The 24,477-nt window shown below is 46.8% G+C and overlaps 2 protein-coding genes across 2 annotated transcripts; both read right to left on the reverse strand.

Annotated features, from left to right (window-relative positions):
• Positions 1–239: 239 nt before the first annotated feature.
• eri1 (exoribonuclease 1) lies at positions 240–14,361 on the reverse strand. The gene is made up of 7 exons (XM_042336642.1): positions 14,284–14,361; positions 7,921–8,099; positions 6,821–7,040; positions 5,429–5,512; positions 3,798–3,907; positions 2,744–2,858; positions 240–2,039 (listed from the first exon to the last, which is right to left on the reverse strand). Exons 1-7 carry the CDS (start codon positions 14,290–14,292, stop codon positions 1,797–1,799), a joined length of 960 nt encoding a protein of 319 aa, XP_042192576.1. The 5' UTR covers positions 14,293–14,361; the 3' UTR covers positions 240–1,796.
• Positions 14,362–17,563: 3,202 nt separating this feature from the next.
• ppp1r3b (protein phosphatase 1, regulatory subunit 3B) lies at positions 17,564–23,709 on the reverse strand. Its single transcript, XM_007898982.2, is given in 4 exon segments — positions 17,564–18,659; positions 18,662–19,245; positions 22,914–23,023; positions 23,682–23,709. Coding segments are annotated over 2 exon segments (864 nt in total). The 5' UTR covers positions 19,218–19,245; positions 22,914–23,023; positions 23,682–23,709; the 3' UTR covers positions 17,564–18,351.
• Positions 23,710–24,477: the final 768 nt, after the last annotated feature.

Consider the following 24,477-nt stretch of genomic DNA (forward strand, 5'->3'; position numbering starts at 1 on the left):
TATTATTATTAATAATGAAAACCTCGGTTGTGCTCCAGTGATTTCCTTTAATAGGCCACCTTCTTCATTAAGTAAGGTATCTCAGTGAACCTTGACTTGGTCATACTTCTGAGGTGATTCTAGGATCTCGTTCGCCCACCAGTTGGTAGATTGCAACGCAACAGTAAAGTGTACCCAGAATAGGAAACTGTTGAAATATTGCAGACTGGAGACCGGAGGCAAAAACAAAACGTAACCTATTTGAATTTAAAAATCAGATTTTAATTAGCAAAACCAAACAAGAGGCACTGAGAATAATTTGCTTGAACATTTTCCTTTCTGCTCAAATGCTCACAAAGAGAACAAAGTCACCAGTACGAATACAATACACTCCTGATAACGCAACCCTGGCTTAACTTGTCACTACCACTTAAGTCATCAGGCTGTCAATATCCCGGCCCCATTTATTGGTGTATTTATACGTGCGGCTAATTCGCCACTCGTTATAACTCGCCACCGAAACCTTTTCTGGTTAATTCGACATGTTCATACAACTGCTCAATTACCTCTGTGGTCTCACTGAGGTGGATCGCTATTTGTGAGGTCTTAAGGGATACGGGGCAAGGGCAGGTAATCGGACTTGAGGTACAGATCAGCCATGATCTCATAGAATGGCGGAACAGGCTCGAGGGGCTGAATGGCCTACTCCTGTTCCTGTGTGTCACGGGGAGCATCAGCTTCCATTGCTTTTGTGCATCTGTTGGGGCAGGACAGCGTGACCTTGACATAAGAGGCTTGCTTGGTCGCTTGGTCATCCGACGGTATGTGGAAACTGAAGGAAGCTTAGAAAAATATTAAGATTATGGCTTTTAGGGGAGGACAAATGTTAACCGTATGAATAACCAAAAAATGAGCATCAATACGTCATCATGTAATGTCCTGAAGCACACATGAAAAGTGTTAGCATTTTTATTCCGTAATTAAGTTTGCTTAATAAAATTGCAACATGCAATTATGCTGAAAGCGTGTTCAATAATACCGGCTTCACTGTCTTTCCAGGTTAGAAAAGGAGAGAAGGCTTGGACCACATAAACAAAGTAACGTCAAAATAGTTAAGTGGCTGCGAGGCTAGTAGAGTAAGCTGTTCTGATTACATGCTGCGTGCCAAATATTTGTCACACTGAAGCTCTCCGCGCGCAGCATGAATTCATACAGACCCACAGAAAGTAAAGACAATGCACACAGTGGATTCACATGAATAGCATTCTGACAACTTGCCACAGTTCGTCAAACTCTTTAACGTGCTGAAGTTCGATCATGCATTCAGAACTGAAGAACTCCCACATGACACGATAGACACTTCAGACTTTATGCTTTGTGTATCAGCTCCTGGAACTCTATCGAAAAAGGCCTGACACAAATTTTACACCTCGTAACCGCAGTGCCTGAGGGTTCAGGGGTTGTGAACCCATAAAGACGCGTCCTTTTCCTGCGTTAACGTTACGGAATAGTAATTTTCAGGTTTATTTTTCTTTCAAGTCAAATTTTCTAACTATTGCTATTGAGTTTCTACAGAGGACCGATGTCAATTGTCTTACCGTTTCATCCTCTGACCAGTATTTGTATCACGAAGAACTAATAGTAGCGCACTGGTATGGAAATTGAAAAGTGAAACACACTACTGTAATCCTATGACTAAGAATCTATAAAATACCACAACAAAACAGAATGCTGCCGGGTCTCCAAAGCAACGTAGAGTCCTTTATAACATGTAAAAAGTGACCTGGGCTCAGAAGTGCCCAAGGATCGAGCCGCGACTATTTTTTGTGCCATGGTGAGCGGGGAGGGGGCGCAGTTTCCAAAGGAGCAGTGCCTGGCACGCTCATGAGTTGCCCTGCATGCAGTGTTTCGTTCACTCGCAGTTCACAGCCATCCTGGAGCATCCGGATGGCAATTCGAGCGATATTTCGCGAATCATCCAGCCCCGAATGAGGTCGGCCTTCGTATTTCATTCCGAGCTTTTCAAGCATAGAAGTTAGTTTTGTCTGCATTCTGGAAACCTAGGAGAAGGTTAGAAAACCCACGTCAGATCATCAAGGTTTAGTAAAAAGCATCAAGACAATTGCAAGAGTAGAAAACGAAGCTTCGACCGATTTGTACGAAAATATTTGCCACACTGGTAGGAGGAAAAAGCACAAACTGCTAAACTACAAAGATCAAGTACAGTTTTGGAGAAAAGCAAACTGGAGAAACCCTCATGTCGCAGCAAATAGCACAAATACTACAGTACAATATACATTCAGTGGTTACTGTTCAACGGGCATTTCAGTGTAGAAATAATAATAATCGATGCATTTGATATAGCACCTTACATCTTTGAGACGTCTCAAGGGCTTTGCAGAATATACTGTAAAGTCACTTGACTGTACATTTTGTGGGCAAAACTGCACACAGCCAGGGATTGAGTGACTACATTTCTTAAAAGGAATTATTACCCCCGGAAAGCGATCCATCAATTGTCTAGCAACAGGGTTCCTACTTCTAGATAACAAAAGTGTGTGGAGTAAAGATACTTGACTAAGGTTTAGCCCCGCCTGGGAATCAAACAAATGCTAGAAACACTGATAAGAAAAGTTGCCTGCTTCCTGTGCACGCACACACGCGCACACAGACACAGCCCAGCACTGATCGTAGCCATTTTTGACAGTGTACACGATTATACTGTGGGTTATGAATCCGTAAAAAGACAAAAAAAAGATCAAACCTTATAGAAGTTGCCATAGCTCTTTCGGATGTTGATCCATTTCTTTGCAAATCGTGGATATTGGATGGAGCTCAGACGACACTGAACATTGAGGAATTTGCTCATGTCCCAGGACCTGAAAATCAAGAGGATTCACAATGAAACCAATATACGCCCCATAGTGTGACCGTGCAATATTCAGCCTGTCGAGCACGTTCCACCATTATTATAAACAACAGAAGTCGCTGGGATCACTCAGCAGGTCAGGCAGCATCTATGGAGAGAGGAAAGTGAGGTAACATTTCAGGTCGCTGACCTTTCGACAGAACTGGGGGACCCGTGTCGTGCTCTTCCAACAGCTCCCAGTTCTGCCGGAAGGTCATTGCCCTGAAACGTTAACTCACTTTCCTCTCTCCATAGATGCTGCCTGACCTGCTGCGTGTTCAGATTTCCAGCATCTGCAGTATTTAGTCTTTTTCCCCCCCACCATTTATTAGACATTAAATATTAGATATTATTATTAGATATTTCCCTTTTTCAATATCCCATCATAACCTTATTGCCCCAACTTTCTCAATCAGCAATACGTTCCACATTTTTGCAACCCTCTGCGTGTGAAGAAATCTTTCCTGATTCCCACTTTCTTTTAGAGGCCCGTGTCAGCATTCATTATCTCTTTTCAAAAATGCTGGTGAATGCCGGTCCCGGCAATGTAATCGTTTGAATCCTGTGAGCAGATGGGATTCAAACAAGTCCAAGCAGATATCCCAGGTCGCTGATGGCTGGCAAGCACTGTGAGGAGAGGTGGGCCGACGGGGGTCTAATTATCTTTTTTTTTACATATTTATGTTTCGGCCCAGTCCAGATAAGCCCGAGTTCCAGATCCCCAGAGTTCAGTAAGTCAGGGGTTTACCGTACTCCAAATGAAGTCTGACCACCACTTCCTCGCGTCTACTACGCTGAATTACGTTCACTCAAGATTTCTGATGTATGTAACCTTCAATCGCATTCTTAAGTAAACACCCTTCCACCTCTTTGCTTTTATTTCTTCACTTTTTTTCACACTGGTACATACCCGTCAGTCAGCACTGCATATTTATGCGTGGTTCCCAGTTCCTTCTCTCTCATCCAGTCAACGACTCGTTGAAACACATCTGGGAAGCTCCCTGCCTTATCAACCATTTCCTGGAACACAATACTTAAAAAGGTGACTGCTCCCGTTTAGACAATTTAGTCGTCTTATCAGTTTACAGAGTATTGAGCAAATACAGCAGGACCCCATTATAAGGGGCTAAATTAAGATGGGAAAGATGCTTATCGCGTGGTTGAGGGTGTGGACCCTGATATTTATTTACCCCCAAAAATCGCAAACGAGAGTGATCACCTTCACTCGTCCTTCAGATCGCCGGATGGTGATCAAAAATCCAGAATGGTCACAATTCTGCGTCGTCAGGTCAAAGTCAACTTCACTTTCTGCGCACTGTGTGACACTGACAGGGATCTGATCACCTGGACGTCAATTATTTTGCCTTCTCAGATTGCCGGCCAGTGTTTTGAAACACCAATGAAGCCAGCTGTCCTATTTGCACGCCTGCACAGTGAATGCGGAAGCACTGACACCTGCCCCCTGATACAGCTCTGCTTAGTAGTTGTGGGACACTCACCGACAGGGCTCTACAGAGCTTCACTACACTATGTACCATTGTTTGTCTTAGTCCATTTCTACTCCATTTGTTGCTTATGTAAAGGAATTAAAGGAAATCCCTGTGTGCAAACAGCAACATTGTCAAAGACATGATTCTCATTGACTGATTACTAATGTTGGGTTTATATTACAGCAATTTCACACATGCCCACAGGTGGATTTTTGGGGTAAAGCAAAAGGAAGCATTGATAATTTTGTACAGAAGAAGGCAGGGGGTGGCCAGAGGAACAGATAGAATAGACCTAGAGGTAGAATGCTAGCGAGACAGGCAAGAGAAAACACAGGAGCCAGCCCTCAAAAGCAGTTGCGATTCCTGTACAATATCCAATAGAAACGATCCGTTACAGCTTTACTATTGACTATTACACAGAAATCCCAACTCCCATTTGAAAGTAGCCTCAAATGTATTTGGGACATTAAGACAGGAGTTTGTTGTTCAGACTCCCTGTTGCTGAAGACGGGAGCCACTGTTGCAATGCGCTGCTGCTCAAGCAGGAGAGCGATGGGAGCGGGAGGCTTGGTTTATATTTCCTGCTTCAAATTACTTTCACCAGGTGGGATGAGAAGAGATTTATCAATATCCTCAGAACTTCGCTTAAGCAATGCAAGTTTTTCAATGGTATTAAAGAGGCAATCACTTGAGGTGCAGAATTACTCAGTGAATCACGTCACCGGCTGTATTTATACTACAAACTGCTGTAATCCCTCAGAAGGATGTCTTGGCAGCCAGGCTCCAGGGTAAATCGCGTTGTCATTTTTTTTTTTACTCAGTCTCAATCTACACTGTAGTTTTTTTCCCTACAGTGAACTGCCACAAAATGTGCAATGTAAACTAGACGTGAAGGTCCTGAACCAGTTATTGCATTTGGAATTGAAGCACAATCTATCCGAGAATATGCACAGAACACATACACGTAGATTTCTACCATGTTAAAATCTCCCATTACCTATCAAGTCATAATAAATTGAACGTCTACACGCTGGTGGTTGAGTCAGGTTACCTGTGTGATGCCTGTGAGCTTGGTGCAGAACTCAGTAAGCTCAGGTTTTAATTCAGGCTTGACATATTCCTGGAACGTATCCTCCTGGGGAAGAACAAATAAGATTTTCTGTTAGCAAAAAAACCCAGACTACTATTAGCTTTATTCACAGCCCCTTTCACTTACCCTGCCTTTTATGCAAGTGCTCTGAGAGACTATCCTGCGGCGTGGAGGGCGCTATATACGTGCAAGTTGCTGTTGTATATACCTGCATTCCCAAGTTCCTTTGCTTCCCTTCTCTTTGCAAGATGCTGCCGTTCAATATTTGCTCCATTCCCTCATTTCTTCTACCAAAACGAATCACTTCATATTTCGCTGCATTAGACATCATCTGCCACTGATCTGCCCATAACGCTAATCTATTTAAATCCACCGGCAGTCCACTTGCCATCCTCCTCACTATACCTCTTAACTTGATATCATCCACAAACTTCAATACCGTACTCCCTAAATCTATTCATCAATTAAATATCAATAGTGACCTTGACTTAGATATAAGGAGGTGTTCTGGCCAATAATCCAATTAAAATCAGTCTCTCACTTCAAGACTCTGTGCGACACTGTTGAGCATAAATTGGCTGCTGCATTTTGCCTACAAAATACGCACAGCGCAGTATGTCCTGAGAAGTGCTTCGAGACGTCTCGACGACGTGATGCGGAGCTAAATCAAAATCAAGGATTTTTATTATAATGAATGGAAAACCGGGGCCCCGGTATAGACCCCTGCGGGATGCCACTAATTAACTAGAAAAACATTGTTTTAGCCCTACTCTCTCCTTCAGGCACCTTTCTATCCAAGCCACCGCATTTCCTCCTGCTTCCCCCCCCATACCGTGAGCTCTCAACCAGTTCTCCACGTGGAACCTTATCAAACACCTTCTGGAAATTCAAATACATAAGATAACATTGCCATAACATTGCCTTTATCTGCACGAACTGTACCAAGTTGCGCTTTTGCTTCAGCAGTTAACGCTCCCATGACAACACCGTAATGCACTATCATTCCTTTTTCACGCTAGCTCTGGCAAGTGGTGATACAAACACCTCGCCCAGCGAAGAAACACTATTTCTCCTGAATGCTATTTGTTGACCCGGATAACAAGAAATAGCACCATTTACAGAAGCATTGCGACTCTGGGCGAATAACAATATTACATTTGTGTTGCGCCTTTCAGGTCGGGAGGACGTCCCAAGGCGCTGGGGTTTAATAATAATTTAAAAGTGGGGTCAGCGCGTGGAAACGTGATGCCTCGAGAAGAAACCCCCAAGAGCAATCATCAGCATTACAGCATACAGCTTCAGGTCCCTTCCCCTAATCTCAATACCAGGTGCAGTAAACACATAACTACTCACAATCTCCAGGGTGCGAGTATTCACGAGGGCAATAGGGAATTCAATGATCTCATGCAGGTATTCGGGCGGGTTATTCTCTTCACACGTTGCTTCAAAGTCAATGACGCAGAGGTAATCGTAGTACGTGTCCGACTGGTCGAGGTCTGTCCGCAGACTCTGAGTCATCTTCTGTTTCTTGTAGTAATTCTTCAGCCGTTTCCTCAGCACATCATTGACTCCTCTGAAGTGCATCAGCGGGGAAGAGATTAGACAAAAAAATGGATATCATGCAGAAGATATCACATTCATCATTATTATTGTTATTATTGTTATGATCTACTACGAGCTCCTCAACTTTCAGTGAACGTGAAGGGTGTAGAGGCTATTTTGTCCGCGGGCTTCGGTTTCTATTCATTTCGAATCTAGTGACGGTTTTCAGACAAGTCACCGCAATCGTCATTCGCAGGAAGTTCCAGAGGTTAGGGGGGGTAGTGGCCTGAAGGCACGGCCACAATTGCGGCCTGGAGGGGATGGGGGCCGGTGCCAGCTGAACAGAAGGGGGGGGGGGGGGGCAGAGGTGTGCGGTGAACGCTTGGCGGGAGGTGAACTTCGCTTCTGATATAATGCGGGTGCAGAGTAAACCCGTACGCGCTTACGTGAATTTCAACCGGAGCGCGTTCTAACGGGGCTGTCCCGTAAAGGCTTATACCTTAGAAGATATACGTCCCCCCCCGTCCCACCGTTGGCGGGAGAGCCTTCAGCCACTCTGCGCCCAACCTCTGGAATTACATCTCCCCTCTGCCTCGTCCCCCTCCTTATCCTCCTTCAAGTCCCGCCTCAAGACCCTCCTCTTCGACCACGCCATCGGTCACCTTCCCCTCCCCTCCCCGCCCCCCCGACCCCATAAATTGCATAACTGAAGGTATTGTATGCCATTCATTGCAATTTTTAGATACTATTCATGTCTTTTTTTCCCCCAAAGACAGTCCGAGCAGCTCGAGTCTTATTAACATGGAAAGGCCACCTGACCCCAGCGTAACAGACCGGTTAATATTATCGACTATAAGGACATTCTCTTCCTTTTCGGCTTCTAATCAAACATTTTCCGGAACAATTCTCACCTAGTTTCCAGATAGAAATCTGCCAGCTTTGCTCGGAGCTCCTCGCGAGTCATCCTGTTGATATGACCATTTGTAACAGCAATTTCTTTGAACAGTGGGTCACTGAAATCTTTGACAGTGGCACCGGGGCTAGTTTTTACCCTCTCCTCCTGTCCATCAATTCTGCAGGGTTGTTTGGCCTGAAATCACAGGAAACTATTACTTCAGATAAAACTCTCAGGTGGAATTATGCAGTGTGACAGCTGGAACATTACTTTCAAATGTAATGAAGGAGATTATTAGAAAATGCCAGCATTTCAACTTGCATTGATATAGGGTGTATTTATAATGGTATATGATGATATAGGGTGTGTTTATGATGGTATAGGGGTGTATACGATGGTATAGGGGTGTATATGATGGTTTAGGGGTATACATGATGGTTTAGGGGTGTATATGATGGTGTAGGTGATGGTGTAGTGGTGGAGGTGATGGTTTGGGGGTTTTGGTGATGGTATAGGGGGTGGAGGTGATGGTGTAGAGGTGTTGGTGATGGTGTAGTGGTGGAGGCGATGGTGTAGTGGTGTTGGTGATGGTGTAGTGGTGTAGGTGATGGTATAGGGGGTGTAGGTGATGGTGTAGTGGTGGAGGTGATGGTGTAGTGGTGGAGGTGATGGTGTAGTGGTGTAGGTGATGGTGTAGAGGTGTTGGTGACGGTGTAGTGGTGGAGGTGATGGTGTAGTGGTGGAGGTGATGGTGTAGGTGATGGTGTAGAGGTGTTGGTGACGGTGTAGAGGTGATGGTGTAGAGGTGGAGGTGATGGTGTAGTGGTGGAGGTGTAGTGCTGTTTGTGATGGTGTAGTGGTGGAGGTGTAGAGGTGTTTGTGATGGTGTAGTGCTGTTGGTGATGGTGTAGTGGTGGAGGTGATGGTGTAGAGGTGTTGGTGATGGTGTAGAGGTGGAGGTGATGGTGTAGTGGTGGAGGTGATGGTGTAGTGGTGGAGGTGATGGTATAGTGGTGGAGGTGATGGTGTAGTGGTGGAGGTGATGGTGCAGTGGTGGAGGTGTAGAGGTGTTTGTGATGGTGTAGTGGTGTTGATGATGGTGTAATGGTGGAAGTGATGGTGTAGAGGTGTTTGTGATGGTGTAGTGGTGTTGGTGATGGTGTAGTGGTGGAGGTGATGGTGTAGTGGTGGAGGTGATGGTGTAGTGGTGTTGGTGATGGTGTAGAGGTGTTTGTGATGGTGTAGTGGTGTTGGTGATGGTGTAGTGGTGTTGGTGATGGTGTAGTGGTGGAGGTGATGGTGTAGTGGTGTTGATGATGGTGTAGTGGTGTTGGTGATGGTGTAGTGGTGTTGGTGATGGTGTAGTGGTGTTGGTGATGGTGTAGTGGTGGAGGTGATGGTGTAGTGGTGTTGGTGATGGTGTAGTGGTGATGGTATAGAGGTGGAGGTGATGGTGTAGTGGTGGAGGTGATGGTGTAGTGGAGTTGGTGATGGTGTAGTGGTGGAGGTGATGGTGTAGAGGTGTTGGTGATGGTGTAGTGGTGGAGGTGATGGTGTAGTGGTGGAGGTGATGGTGTAGTGTAGTTGGTGATGGTGTAGTGGTGGAGGTGATGGTGTAGAGGTGTTGGTGATGGTGTAGTGGTGGAGGTGATGGTGTAGTGGTGTTGGTGATGGTGTAGAGGTGTTGGTGATGGTTTAGTGGTGTAGGTGATGGTATAGGGGGTGTAGGTGATGGTGTAGTGGTGGAGGTGATGGTGTAGTGGTGTAGGTGATGGTGTAGAGGTGTTGGTGACTGTGTAGTGGTGTAAGTGATGGTGTAGTGGTGGAGGTGATGGTGCAGTGGTGTTGGTGATGGTGTAGTGGTGGAGGTGATGGTGTAGAGGTGTTGGTGATGGTGTAGAGGTGGAGGTGATGGTGTAGAGGTGGAGGTGATGGTGTAGAGGTGTTTGTGATGGTGTAGTGTTGGAGGTGTAGAGGTGTTTGTGATGGTGTAGTGGTGGAGGTGTAGAGGTGTTTGTGATGGTGTAGTGGTGTTGGTGATGGTGTAGTGGTGGAGGTGATGGTGTAGAGGTGTTGGTGATGGTGTAGTGGTGGAGGTGATGGTGTAGTGGTGTTGGTGATGGTGTAGAGGTGTTGGTGATGGTGTAGTGGTGTAGGTGATGGTATAGGGGGTGTAGGTGATGGTGTAGAGGTGTTGGTGACGGTGTAGTGGTGTAAGTGATGGTGTAGTGGTGGAGGTGATGGTGCAGTGGTGTTGGTGATGGTGTAGTGGTGGAGGTGGTGGTGTAGAGGTGTTGGTGATGGTGTAGAGGTGGAGGTGATGGTGTAGAGGTGGAGGTGATGGAGTAGAGGTGGAGGTGATGGTGTAGTGGTGGAGGTGTAGAGGTGTTTGTGATGGTGTAGTGGTGGAGGTGTAGAGGTGTTTGTGATGGTGTAGTGGTGTTGGTGATGGTGTAGTGGTGGAGGTGATGGTGTAGTGGTGGAGGTGATGGTATAGTGGTGGAGGTGATGGTGTAGTGGTGGAGGTGATGGTGTAGTGGTGTTGGTGATGGTGTAGAGGTGTTGGTGATGGTGTAGTGGTGTTGGTGATGGTGTAGTGGTGTTAGTGTAGAGGTGATGGTGTAGTGGTGGAGGTGATGGTGTAGTGGTGGAGGTGATGGTGTAGAGGTGATGGTGTAGAGGTGGAGGTGATGGTGTAGTGGTGGAGGTGTAGAGGTGTTTGTGATGGTGTAGTGGTGGAGGTGTAGAGGTGTTTGTGATGGTGTAGTGCTGTTGGTGATGGTGTAGTGGTGGAGGTGATGGTGTAGAGGTGTTGGTGATGGTGTAGAGGTGGAGGTGATGGTGTAGTGGTGGAGGTGATGGTGTAGTGGTGGAGGTGATGGTATAGTGGTGGAGGTGATGGTGTAGTGGTGGAGGTGATGGTGTAGTGGTGGAGGTGTAGAGGTGTTTGTGATGGTGTAGTGGTGTTGATGATGGTGTAATGGTGGAAGTGATGGTGTAGAGGTGTTTGTGATGGTGTAGTGGTGTTGGTGATGGTGTAGTGGTGGAGGTGATGGTGTAGTGGTGGAGGTGATGGTGTAGTGGTGTTGGTGATGGTGTAGAGGTGTTTGTGATGGTGTAGTGGTGTTGGTGATGGTGTAGTGGTGTTGGTGATGGTGTAGTGGTGGAGGTGATGGTGTAGTGGTGTTGATGATGGTGTAGTGGTGTTGGTGATGGTGTAGTGGTGTTGGTGATGGTGTAGTGGTGTTGGTGATGGTGTAGTGGTGGAGGTGATGGTGTAGTGGTGATGGTATAGAGGTGGAGGTGATGGTGTAGTGGTGGAGGTGATGGTGTAGTGGAGTTGGTGATGGTGTAGTGGTGGAGGTGATGGTGTAGAGGTGTTGGTGATGGTGTAGTGGTGGAGGTGATGGTGTAGTGGTGGAGGTGATGGTGCAGTGTAGTTGGTGATGGTGTAGTGGTGGAGGTGATGGTGTAGAGGTGTTGGTGATGGTGTAGTGGAGTTGGTGATGGTGTAGTGGTGGAGGTGATGGTGTAGAGGTGTTGGTGATGGTGTAGTGGTGGAGGTGATGGTGTAGTGGTGGAGGTGATGGTGCAGTGTAGTTGGTGATGGTGTAGTGGTGGAGGTGATGGTGTAGAGGTGTTGGTGATGGTGTAGTGGTGGAGGTGATGGTGTAGTGGTGTTGGTGATGGTGTAGTGGTGTAGGTGATGGTATAGGGGGTGTAGGTGATGGTGTAGTGGTGGAGGTGATGGTGTAGTGGTGTAGGTGATGGTGTAGAGGTGTTGGTGACGGTGTAGTGGTGTAAGTGATGGTGTAGTGGTGGAGGTGATGGTGCAGTGGTGTTGGTGATGGTGTAGTGGTGGAGGTGATGGTGTAGAGGTGTTGGTGATGGTGTAGAGGTGGAGGTGATTGAGTAGAGGTGGAGGTGAGGGTGTAGTGGTGGAGGTGTAGAGGTGTTTGTGATGGTGTAGTGGTGTTGGTGATGGTGTAGTGGTGGATGTGATGGTATAGTGGTGGAGGTGATGGTGTAGTGGTGGAGGTGATGGTGTAGTGGTGGAGGTGATGGTGTAGTGGTGTTGGTGATGGTGTAGAGGTGTTGGTGATGGTGTAGTGGTGTTGGTCATGGTGTAGTGTTGTTAGTGTAGAGGTGATGGTGTAGTGGTGATGGTGTAGTGGTGTTGGTGATGGTGTAGAGGTGTTGGTGATGGTGTAGTGGTGTTGGTGACGGTGTAGTGGTGATGGTGTAGTGGTGTTGGTGTAGTGGTGTTGTTGTAGTGGTGATGGTGTAGTGGTGTAGTGGTGTTGGTGATGGTGTAGTGGTGTTGGTGATGGTGTAGAGGTGATGGTGTAGTGGTGTTGGTGATGGTGTAGAGGTGTTGGTGATGGTGTAGAGGTGTTGGTGATGGTGTAGAGGTGTTGGTGATGGTGTAGAGGTGATGGTGTAGTGGTGTAGTAGTGATGGTGTAGTGGTGTAGTGGTGATGGTGTAGTGGTGTTGGTGATGGTGTAGAGGTGATGGTGTAGAGGTGGAGGTGATGGTGTAGTGGTGATGGTGTAGTGGTGATGGTGTAGTGGTGTAGTGGTGATGGTGTAGTGGTGTTGGTGATGGTGTAGAGGTGATGGTGTAGAGGTGGAGGTGATGGTGTAGTGGTGATGGTGTAGTGGTGTTGGTGATGGTGTAGTGGTGATGGTGTAGTGGTGTAGTAGTGATGGTGTAGTGGTGTAGTGGTGATGGTGTAGTGGTGTAGTGGTGATGGTGTAGTGGTGTAGTGGTGTTGGTGATGGTGTAGTGGTGATGGTGTAGTGGTGTAGTGGTGTAGTGGTGTTGGTGATGGTGTAGTGGTGTTGGTGATGGTGTAGTGGTGTAGTGGTGATGGTGTAGTGGTGTTGGTGATGGTGTAGTGGTGTTGGTGATGGTGTAGTGGTGTAGTGGTGATGGTGTAGTGGTGTTGGTGATGGTGTAGTGGTGTAGAGGTGTTGGTGATGGTGTAGAGGTGTAGTGGTGTAGTGGAGTTGGTGTAGTGGTGATGGTGTAGTGGTGTTGGTGTAGTGGTGATGGTGTAGTGGTGTAGTGGTGATGGTGTAGTGGTGTAGTGGAGTTGGTGTAGTGGTGATGGTGTAGTGGTGTAGTGGAGTTGGTGTAGTGGTGTAGTGGAGTTGGTGTAGTGGTGATGGTGTAGTGGTGTAGTGGTGTTGGTGTAGTGGTGTAGTGGTGATGGTGTAGAGGTGTTGGTGATGGTGTAGTGGTGTAGTGGAGTTGGTGTAGTGGTGTAGTGGTGTTGGTGTAGTGGAGTTGGTGTAGTGGTGTAGTGGTGTTGGTGTAGTGGTGTAGTGGTGTTGGTATAGTGGAGTTGGTGTAGTGGAGTTGGTGTAGTGGTGTAGTGGTGTTGGTGTAGTGGAGTTGGTGTAGTGGAGTTGGTGTAGTGGAGTTGGTGTAGTGGAGTTGGTGTAGTGGAGTTGGTGTAGTGGTGTAGTGGAGTTGGTGTAGTGGTGTTGGTGTAGTGGTGTAGTGGTGTAGTGGAGTTGGTGTAGTGGAGTTGGTGTAGTGGTGTAGTGGAGTTGGTGTAGTGGTGTAGTGGAGTTGGTGTAGTGGTGTAGTGGTGTTGGTGTAGTGGTGTTGGTGTAGTGGTGTAGTGGAGTTGGTGTAGTGGTGTAGTGGTGTTGGTGTAGTGGAGTTGGTGTAGTGGTGTAGTGGAGTTGGTGTAGTGGTGTAGTGGAGTTGGTGTAGTGGAGTTGGTGTAGTGGAGTTGGTGTAGTGGTGTTGGTGTAGTGGAGTTGGTGTAGTGGTGTAGTGGAGTTGGTGTAGTGGAGTTGGTGTAGTGCAGTTGGTGTAGTGGTGTAGTGGAGTTGGTGTAGTGATGTAGTGGAGTTGGTGTAGTGGAGTTGGTGTAGTGGTGTAGTGGAGTTGGTGTAGTGGAGTTGGTGTAGTGGAGTTGGTGTAGTGGTGATGGTGTAGTGGTGTAGTGGTGTTGGTGTAGTGGTTGTGGTGTAGTGGAGTTGGTGTAGTGGTGTAGTGGAGTTGGTGTAGTGGAGTTGGTGTAGTGGTGTAGTGGAGTTGGTGTAGTGGAGTTGGTGTAGTGGAGTTGGTGTAGTGGTGATGGTGTAGTGGTGTTGGTGTAGTGGTTGTGGTGTAGTGGAGTTGGTGTAGAGGTGTAGTGGTTATGGTGTAGTGGTGATGGTGTAGTGGAGTTGGTGTAGTGGTGTAGTGGTGATGGTGTAGTGGTTGTGGTGTAGTGGAGTTGGTGTAGAGGTGTAGTGGTGATGGTGTAGTGGAGTAGTGGAGTTGGTGTAGTGGTGTAGTGGTTATGGTGTAGAGGTGTAGAGGTGTAGTGATGATTTGGGGGTTTTGACAATGGTGTAAATTGTTTCAATGCCACTCACGGATTTCATGTCTGTCTCGAGCGGCGGCTTCCGGGCCGTCTCCGGAAGTGCGTCCGCTCGCTTCCGGCTCGGTTCCCCCCCCCCCCCGGCGCCGCGCTGCCAGCGAGGCGCGTGCGCGGGGCTCCGCCGTGACGTGTGAGTCCTCGGGCGGACGTGAGGGAAGGGTGGGTGGGAGGGGCGGCCGGTGCCAGGCCCCAGTCACGTGGCCAGGGCCAGCCCTCCCCCGCAGTCACGTGGCCAGGGCCAGCCCTCCCCAGGAGTCACGTGGCCAGGGCCAGCCCGCCCCAGGAGTCACGTGGCCAGGGCCAGCCCGCCCCAGGAGTCACGTGGCCAGGACCAGCCTCCGCCCTCCCTGCTGACCTTCGACCCCCCCCCACACCCCCCACCCCCACCGATCACGTGGTCGAGACGTCCCAAAGCGCTTCTCAGGATACGCCGTGAAGCGAATTGACTGTGTGTATCTGTGGGCGAAACGCGGCAGCCGATGGCGCACAGCGCCGTCCCGTCCCCCCCCCACACACACACAGTCGGGGGTGGGGTGACCGCCTACTTTTCAGATCGGGGGTTAGTTACCCCCAGAAAAGCCGTCCGTCCCCATCTCTCACCTCCCACTCCTCTCCTCCGAGTCCTGTGGCTCAGTGGTTAGAGCACTCGCTTTGCAACCGAGAGACCTGAGTTCAATTCCGGGCAGAGGGCGAAACCTTGGGCAAGTTTCCTTACTCCACACAGAGCCTAATAATAATCCCTCCAAAACAAAACAATAATAAATTGGTCATTTTCAATCCACGACTGTTTGTGGGACATTGCTGTGCGCAATTGGCTGCCGCGTTCGCCCACAAATATACAGTCAATTCACTTTACAGTGTGTTCTGTGAAGCGCTTTGGGACGTCCGCCCGACGTGAAAAGCGCTATATCAAATGCAAGGATTATTATTATTATTATTATTATTATTATTATTATTGAGGTCCTGGTACGAGTCGTCGCGTCCCAGCTCCGCTCCTTTCTCTCTCGCCATTCCCTCTTTGAACCCCTCCAATCCGGGTTCCGCACTGCCCACAGCACAGAAACAGCCCTGGGGGTCACAGTCACTAATGACATTCTGAACATCTGTGATCAGGGCTCCCTCTGCCTCCTTGTCCTCCTCCACCTCTTTGCCGCCTTCGACACTGTCAAACACTCCATCCTCCTACACCGCCTCTCCGTTTTACTCAATCATCACGGACCTGCCCTTGCCTGGTTCAATTCCTATCTCTCTCACCGTCTCCACTTCGTTTCCTCTAACGGTTTCTCCTCCAGTCCCCACACGGTCACATCTGGCGTTCCCCAGGGCTCTGTCCTTGACCCTCTCCGCTTTAATATCTAAATGCTCCCCCTTGGTGACATCATCCGCAGACATGGGACAATTTCCACATGTATGCAGATGACACCCAACTCTATCTTTCGGCCTCCACCCTCAACTCCGGGACCACTGCTGTCCTGACAGACTGCCTGTCGGACATCAAGCCCTGGATGAGGGCAAATTTCCTACAGTTGAATGTGAACAAGACTGAGGGTCTCCTGATTGGCTCACGCCAGCGCCTCTACACCTCAGGCTCTGGCAACATCACCCTCCATGGTTGCACACTACACAACTCACCAGCCAGTCAGGAACCTCGGTGTCTTGTTCGACCCTCAACTGTCTTTTCTCCCCCACATTCAAGCCATGACCCGCTTTGCCTTTCCTCACCTCCATAACATCACCCGACTCCTCCACTACCTCACCCCTCAGGCGCTGAAACTCTTGTTCATGCCTTCATCACCTCCAGGATCGACTATGCAAACTCCCCGCTTGTCAGCCTTCCCAACCACTCCCTCCACAGGCTGCAGATAATCCAGAACTCTGCAGCCCGTGTCCTCTCCCGCACCAAACTCCGTGACCCCATCTCCCCCACTCTCGCCCGACTCCATTGGCTCCCTATCCTTCAGAGGATCCAGTTCAAGATCCTGGTCCTCACATACAAAGCCCTCCATGGCCTCGCACCACCCTACCTCTGCGACCGCCTAACCCCCTACCAACCCGCCCGCTCTCTCCGCTCAGCCGGCTCTGGCCTGCTCCACGTCCCCCAACCCACCCGCCCCGCCATTGGTGGGAGAGCCTTCAGCCACTCTGCCCCCAACCTCTGGAATTCCATCCCCCAATCACTCCACTTCGTCCCCTCCTTATCCTCCTTCAAATCTCGCCTCAAGACCCTCCTCTTCGACTATGCCATCGGCCACCTCCCTTCCCCTCCCTTCCCCCCCTCCCCCACCAATCCCAGTTTGGGTCTGAAGTGCTGTACTCTGTCCAGCGCCTTGGGACGTCCTCCTGACGTGAAAGGCGTGATACAAATGTAATCTGGTCGTTGTTGTTGAGTCTTGCCTTTCCCTGTCTATTTGTATTTGGAATCTAATTATGATCAATGTTCCCAAAATGTATTCCCCACCTCCAGATTAGGTACTTGTCCCACTTCATTCCCCCAAACTAAATCGAGCACTGCCTCCTCTCTTGAGGTAACCCAGTGAATAGGTTAACGAATGGTAGGTTAATTTTAAAGTTGTACTTAATTCAAGGTACTGTAATGTATCCTTCGGATGAGACGTTAAACCAAGGTCCTGTCTGCCTGTTCAGGTGGAAGTTCCCATGGCACTAAGCGAAAAGAGAAGGGAGTTTCTCTCTGTCCTGACCAACAATTCCCCCAAATACAACTGGTCAGTCACTTCATGGCAGTTTGTGGGGCATTGCTAAGTGGGTAAATTGATTCCCTATTTACCTGCAAATCGCACAAAGGTTAAGAAGCACTTTAAGATGTTATAGATGTTGTCGCAAATGCAAGTACCTATTATTTAAGAAAATGGCAATGGGGAGGGGAAAATAGAAATCCACCCTCTCAGTCACCATTTTCAATGCAAACTGGTTGCAAAAATTGCACACGTTAAGCACTAAGCATCTGCAGTCTGACTGATCCAGTTTGCCAGGTAATAATAATAATAATCCTTGCATTTGATGTAGCGCTTTTCACGTCTTCTCGACGTCTCAAAGCGCTTCACAGAATATACTGTAAAGTGAATTGACTGTATATTTGTGGGGGTAGCACATGACACAGGCTTGGCATTAGAACCAATTCAAATGCTTCATTCCCTTTGAACACCGATCAGAGCTCTACTTCTGGGTGAAAGACCAATAAATAGAAAACATTTCAGTAAAAGGCTGTTTTTATTGCACGTAGTGATTCGATGAATTGGGGAAGGAGGTGGGGAGCAAGAGGGAACTGAAAGAAAAAAACAGCAATTTCATTCCAAGTTCATTGAAGTTCCTTACAGTAAAAGAAAAACTGTTCTCACACTTTCCGAAAGGTCAAAATTGAATATCTTCCTTTTTGGTCTGTGGTCATAAAACAATTGTGAGGCACAGGTTTAAATTAAACGTTGGTGCTGCATGATGATCCCACCAGCAAGATTTTCACTCAGACACAAAACAATTTATTCAGTTCCATTTAGTCACAAAGAGACAAAGTTCCATTTCGAGTACGACTAAAAACTGGGATGATTGAAACGATACAACATATCTGGATTGATTGAAGATACCTTGAATAAAGAGGCTGCTTCCGGAAAAAAAAATCTGCAAAGTTCACTAGAGAGCTGAAACAGTAATAATAATAATCCTTGCACGTAACACAGCGCCTTATCACGACTTTGAGACGTCTCAAGCTGCTTCACAGAAACTGTATTTTGTGGGCGAATCATGTAATCACGAAGACACAGCATGGCCTCTTGCTTAAAGAGGCAATAACTGGCATTTAAATCCTCAGAAGGCACCGTTCGTTCCATATATATATTTTTTAAAAATAGAATTTACAACAAGTGGCAACGAGCAAGAGAAACCCTGGCTTTAAATATGAACATTTAAAACGTTTGAATATTCTGATCATTATTGTCAGCAGAACTTCCCTTCCGTATCCCATGTTCGCGACTGAAGCACGTAGAGCAGCAGAGGCAGGGCATACTCTAATCTCGACGAACACAAAGGTGACAGACTCAATTAATCCTGGTTAATAATAGGGTCCCTTATTTTCATAGTCTGTGTAGCTGGGCCATTCAGGGAACACACCGTAGGAGCACCTTAGACCACCATACTGATCAAACTCCATCCCATACCCAGGCAGATGGTGGGCTTCAGCTAATATAGCATCCAGTGGCTGGGTGGGTTTGGTTGTCTCCGTAGCACATTTCAGCTCCGATCTTATTATTCTGTAATTTTGCCCCAAGTTGCTGTCCCACCAAGTTTTCCCCTCACTTTCATAACGAATTGCAAATTCCACCCTTTCATGCGGGGCAATGTATTCTGGCAAATGAATTCAAAGGCAAAAGTGTCTCGATCTGACCCGCCGTACGGGTCAAGGACATAGCGGCAGTCATGCTCTCGGAAACTCTTCCAAGTGTCAAACGTTATCCTCACTTTCAAAGATTTTTCGAACGCCAGGTTTTTCACCTTGACCGTTCCCACAATGAGCTTGTCCTCTAACATACAGTTTTCGAGGCAGACGGTGTCAGATTCCAGACGTTTCTCAAAGTCCACGTAATCTGCTGTCGGTTGGTCAAAGTCCAACAACAGACTGTCTTTGTCTACAGTCTTGAGGCTTAACAAATTACTGATCAGTTCATTTATACGAAAGGAAATATCAAACTCATTCAGGTCGAACAACTTCACTGAAGTCAGTGGCAGGCCTTTGCTGTCGGCAAAGGAAACCCTTTTGTGCTCCTTGGTTCTGTGATTAGTTTCTGGTGAATCCTCGTTGATGTGAAGGTGGATACAGGGCCGCAGAGGCTTGTTTACATACATCGATCTCTTGGTTCTGTAACTTACTCTTTGAATTGGAGCGTGCATATATAGCTGCATGGCTACATCAACTGGCATAGTGGATCAAGCGAACACTTCAAGCCCACTGAGGGGAAAAGAAGAAAAAAAAGGGTTAATTATTTCAAGCTGATGAGCGAAAGCACCAAATGTAATGAGTTTCAGGACGTGGGAGATAAAATTAGTACAAGCCTTTATTTTGGGGGGTCATTTTGGCCCCTTCTTGAAAGCATGGACCCCAAGAATCGGGTGCTTCCCTCCTCTCTTTGAAGGTTCGCATCACCGTACCTCTTTGCCCACGCTTTCAGTCATCTCTCCTCTCCTCCCCTCTCTCTCTCTCTCTCTCTCTCTCAGCTCCAGTGCCCAGCCAGAACTGTCAAGCGCTTTGGGATGTTCTCCCAACGTGAAAGGCGTACAAGTATAAATTGTATCCTAAGATACAAATCGCTAAAATCATTAGTGAGACACTACTTGTGAGTACGGTGTCATATAAATGCAAGCTGTAAAATAATAATAATAATACAGTGGATTGCCTGTATTTTGTGAGCGAAACTCGGCATCCAGTTTGCGCACAGCAATGTCCCACAAACAGACGTGAAGTGAATGATCAATTTTATTTGATCATTCACGCTATACAAATGTAATCTTGTTGTTGTTGCATATGTTAAGACACCCGGCTAACAAAAAAAATCATATGTATTCTGAAGTCTCATCTGCTTGATCAGGTGGATTTTAAAGATCCAATGGCACTTCAAAAAGACAAGAGAGTTTTCCTGGTGTCCTGATCAGTAATTCCCCAGATTAAAAAAAACGGTTGATCACTCCCAAGGCTGTTTCTGGGACATTGCTGTGTGCAAATTGGCTGTTGCATCTTCTTACAATATTCAGAAAACTCTTTGGGACATTTTAGTATGATAAAACAGTACTTTTAGAAGCACATAAAGGAAAAAAAGGTTAGTTAAAGGTAGGGTGGGGCCAATCAAAGACAATGACGGCCATCTTGTTGTGGAGGCAGAGGACATGCCTGATGTACTGAACGAGTACTTTTCACCTGTCTTCACAACGGAAACAGATGCCCCAGATGCCATAGTATTGGATGACAGGGTAGAGGACATAGATCAGATTACTATAGACAGAGAGAAAGTTCTGAAAAGATTGACTGGGCTCAAAATTGATAAGTCACCAGGACCAGATGGGTTTGACCCAAGGTTGCTGTGGGAGATATGGGTTCAAATAGCGGAGGCTTTGGCCATTATATTTCGATCGTCATTGGACACAGGAGTGGTGCCAAGAGACTGGAGAGTGGCTAATGTTACCCCACTCTACAAAAAGGGGCATAAAGAAAAGCTCGGAAATTACAGGCCAGTCAGCCTAACTTCGGTAATAGGAAAGCTACTGGAGACCGTAATCCGGGACAGAATAAATCTCTACTTAGAGGAACACGAGGTAATTAGAGACCCCCAACATGGATTTGTTAAAGGCAAATCTTGCCTAACAAATCTAATAGAATTTTTTGAAGAGGTGACTGTGAGGGTTGATGAGGGAAATGCGGTGGACATTATTTACATGGATTTTAAAAAGGCTTTTGACACAGTACCGCATAAGAGGTTAATAAAAAAACTGGAGGCCCACGGTATTAAGGGGACAGTAGCCGTTTGGATTAGGAACTGGCTGAGTGACAGAATGCAGAGGGTGGTGGTTAATGGGTGTTTCTCGCAATGGAAGGAGGTGTGCAGCGGTGTCCCCCAGGGATCGGTATTGGGACCACTGCTCTTTCTAATATATATTAATGATCTGGACTTGGGCATAGAGAGCACTATTTCCAAGTTTGCAGATGATACCAAGTTAGGTAGGGTAGTAAATAGTGAAGAAGATTGTGACGGACTGCAGGCAGACATACACAGAATGGTGGAATGGGCTGACATGTGGCAGATGGATTTCAATGTAGATAAGTGTGAGGTGATACACTTAGGTAGGAAAAATGATAGGAGGCAATATAGACTTGGTAGCTCAATCTTAAGGGGGGTGAACGTACAGAGAGATCTGGGCGTTCAAGTAAGCGATTCATTGAAGGTGGCAGAGCAGGTAGATAGGGCAGTAAAAAGGGCATTTGGTGTACTGAGCTTCATTAGTAGGGGCATAGAGTATAAGAGTAGGGGTTATGCTTAATCTGTACAAAACACTGGTTAGGCCTCAGCTGGAGTACTGCGTCCAGTTCTGGGCACCTTACCTCAGGAAGGATATTAAGGCACTGGAAAGGGTGCAGAGGAGATTCACGAGAATGATACCAGGAATGGGGAACCTTAGCTATGAGGACAGGCTGGAGAAGTTAGGACTTTTCCCATTAGAGCAGAGAAGGTTACGCGGGGACCTGATAGAGGTCTTCAAGATCATGAAAGGTTTCGACAGGCGAGATAGGGAAAAGCTGTTTCCACTGGTAGGTGTGTCTGTGACTCGTGGTCACAGTCTTAAGATATCTACCAAAAGAAGCAGAGGGGAGGTTAGAAGGAATGTTTTCACTCAGCGAGTTGTTAGAATTTGGAATGATCCGCCCGAAAGGGCAGTGAAGTCCAATTCGATAACAGCTTTTAAGAGAGAACTGGATAGGTATCTGGAGAAGACAGGTTTGCAGAGTTATGGGGAGAAAGTTGGTGAGTGGGGTTAATAAAAGTCAGTTGCTCTGTCAAAGAGCCGCACAGACTCGATGGGCCGAATGGCCTCCTTCTGTGCCGTAACATTCTATGATACTATGATTCTATGATAAGGCACTATATCAAATGTAAGAATTCTTCTTATTATTATCGAATGTAAGAATTATCATTAATATCAAATGTAAGAAATATTATTACCCAGTGTAAGAATTATTATTATTATCGAATGTAAGAATTATCATTAATATCAAATGTAAGAAATATTATTACCCAATGTAAGAATTATTATTATCGAATGTAAGAATTGTTATTATCAAATGTAAGAATTATTATTATCAAATGTAAGAATTGTTATTATCAAATGTAAGAATTATTATTATCAAATGTAAGAATTATTATTATCGAATGTAAGAATTATTATTATTTATCTGGAAGCCTTAGCATTTCCCTACAGCGAGAACAGTATCCTGCTGCCTACAAATGAAAGTAAAATAATCAATATACAATATATACTCACATAGCTCCCACCTTAACAGATTGCCACATCCACACCAGAGACACAAATTGCCCAGAGCCTGATTCTCTACCAATCCACAAAACATAGCAACGCCAAAACATCAAGTGAGTTTCGTTTTTTTCCTCCCCTGTAGGTAGAACTCTTCCCCCATATCGTGGGGAAAATGACACGGGGAAAGGTTCTTCGCACAGGGGGAAGGGGGGAAAAAATGTGCACAATGGCTTTTTTTTAATAAAAAAAAATCGGTGCAAAATGGCAATTCCTGGATCAGAAATGATGAGGTTGGGGTGAGATCAAAAAAAAAAGACAACTCAACTCAATTCAGTGTTTTAGGGCAAAATGTTTTAGGGTTAGGGTTAGGATTGCTGTCTCGGGTCTTTATAATAATAATAATAATTTGTTTCCTTGTTTCCTTGTTGCGAGCGATCTGCTGGGTCTGCTTCAGGATAGAGTTATCCATTTTCCCTGTAAATAGTTAGGTCACTACATAGAACATTCGAATAGGGAAATCTCAGATGCCAAGCTCTCACCCGGTCATTCATTCATTAATAATAACAATAATAACACCACTGGTGACTATTCACTTACATGTTTGGGAAATATATGTGTGTACGTTGTTGTTGGTCAATGGAGGAAGGAGATGGGAGGTGTAAAGCCAAGTTACAAACGCCGGCAAAACTACGATCAGAAATGTCGGTCTGTGTGTGGAAGTCAGAACACTAACATAGTCAGAAGCCACTTCCTCCTCCTCGAAGGTTTTTAGTAACCACTCGCACAGAAAACAGTCAAACAGGAAACTGCAGCGGGAGTGCAACCAGCTGTCCTCAGCTTTACTTACACACTTTACACACTTACACAGGGCAATCCATAGCTTCACTTGCACACTTACACAGGGCAATCCATAGCTTCACTTGCACTCTTACACAGGGCAATCCATAGCTTCTCTTACACACTTACACAGGGCAATCCATAGCTGCTCTTACACACTTACACAGGGCAATCCATAGCTTCACTTGCACTCTTACACAGGGCAATCCATAGCTTCACTTGCACACTTACACAGGGCAATCCATAGCTGCTCTTACACACTTACACAGGGCAATCCATAGCTGCTCTTACACACTTACACAGGGCAATCCATAGCTTCTCTTACACTTTTACACAGGGCAATCCATAGCTTCTCTTACACTCTTACACAGGGCAATCCATAGCTGCTCTTACACACTTACACAGGGCAATCCATAGCTTCTCTTACACACTTACACAGGGCAATCCATAACTTCTCTTGCACACTTACACAGGGCAATCCATAGCCTTACTTACGCGGGGAAATACACAATGCATAGCTTTACTTACAAGGGTGCAATTCATGGCTGTGTGCAGCAGAGCTCAGGGGGTGGGGGAGGCCAGTTGGCTCCCAGCCTCTCACTCAGTCACTCTCCCTCCCACCAGTGATTGACAGGCCACTGTAGCCACTGTAGCCACTGGCCTCCTCATCCAATCAGAGACTGTGCCAAGTGCCAAGTCTGGTTCCTTGTCAGGGAGGCTCACTGAGCCTCACTCTGCTTTTTGGTCAGACCCCAGCAGAAGCCCATCACTGTGCATAAAGAGTATCCGAACCAAGCTGAGAATTCCCTGCGTCCCGCCTACACATGGAAATCCCAGAGACAGATTATTGGAATGGATGCGCGCTCTCTCCCTGGAGGGATGCATCCTGTTTACCTAATTCCAGAAAGTACTTTGCGCAGGTTGGCGAGACACAAGGCTTGGGGACCCCAGGGTGTGCATTGGGGTAACTGCTGGAGTCTAACCAGCTAAGACCCCATAACTTGCCATTGAAAGCACTAGCTGGCAAACTTTCCCTCTGCTTGTCCAGCTAGGACCAGCTTACCCATTAGGGCTGTGCCTTGCAGAGTTAACAGAAGGTGCCATCAATTCTGGCATTCCATTGCCAAATATGTCACCTTGGAGCCAGTTCAGTTGGCGGATGTCTTACTTCAGTGAGGTGAGAGGACCTTTGTAGTACAGCTTGTGACGTGCCAGCCACCTTGATGTTCTTCAGGTCCAGGACCGATTACACTGCACAGTGACATCCTGGAGACTTCCGCACACACAAGTTAACTGTGTCGGCCAGCAAGGGGCAAAGCACTAA

The sequence above is a fragment of the Callorhinchus milii genome, unplaced genomic scaffold (genome assembly GCF_018977255.1).
Source record: "Callorhinchus milii isolate IMCB2004 unplaced genomic scaffold, IMCB_Cmil_1.0 Scaffold1, whole genome shotgun sequence".
Taxonomy (NCBI): Eukaryota; Metazoa; Chordata; class Chondrichthyes; order Chimaeriformes; family Callorhinchidae; genus Callorhinchus; species Callorhinchus milii.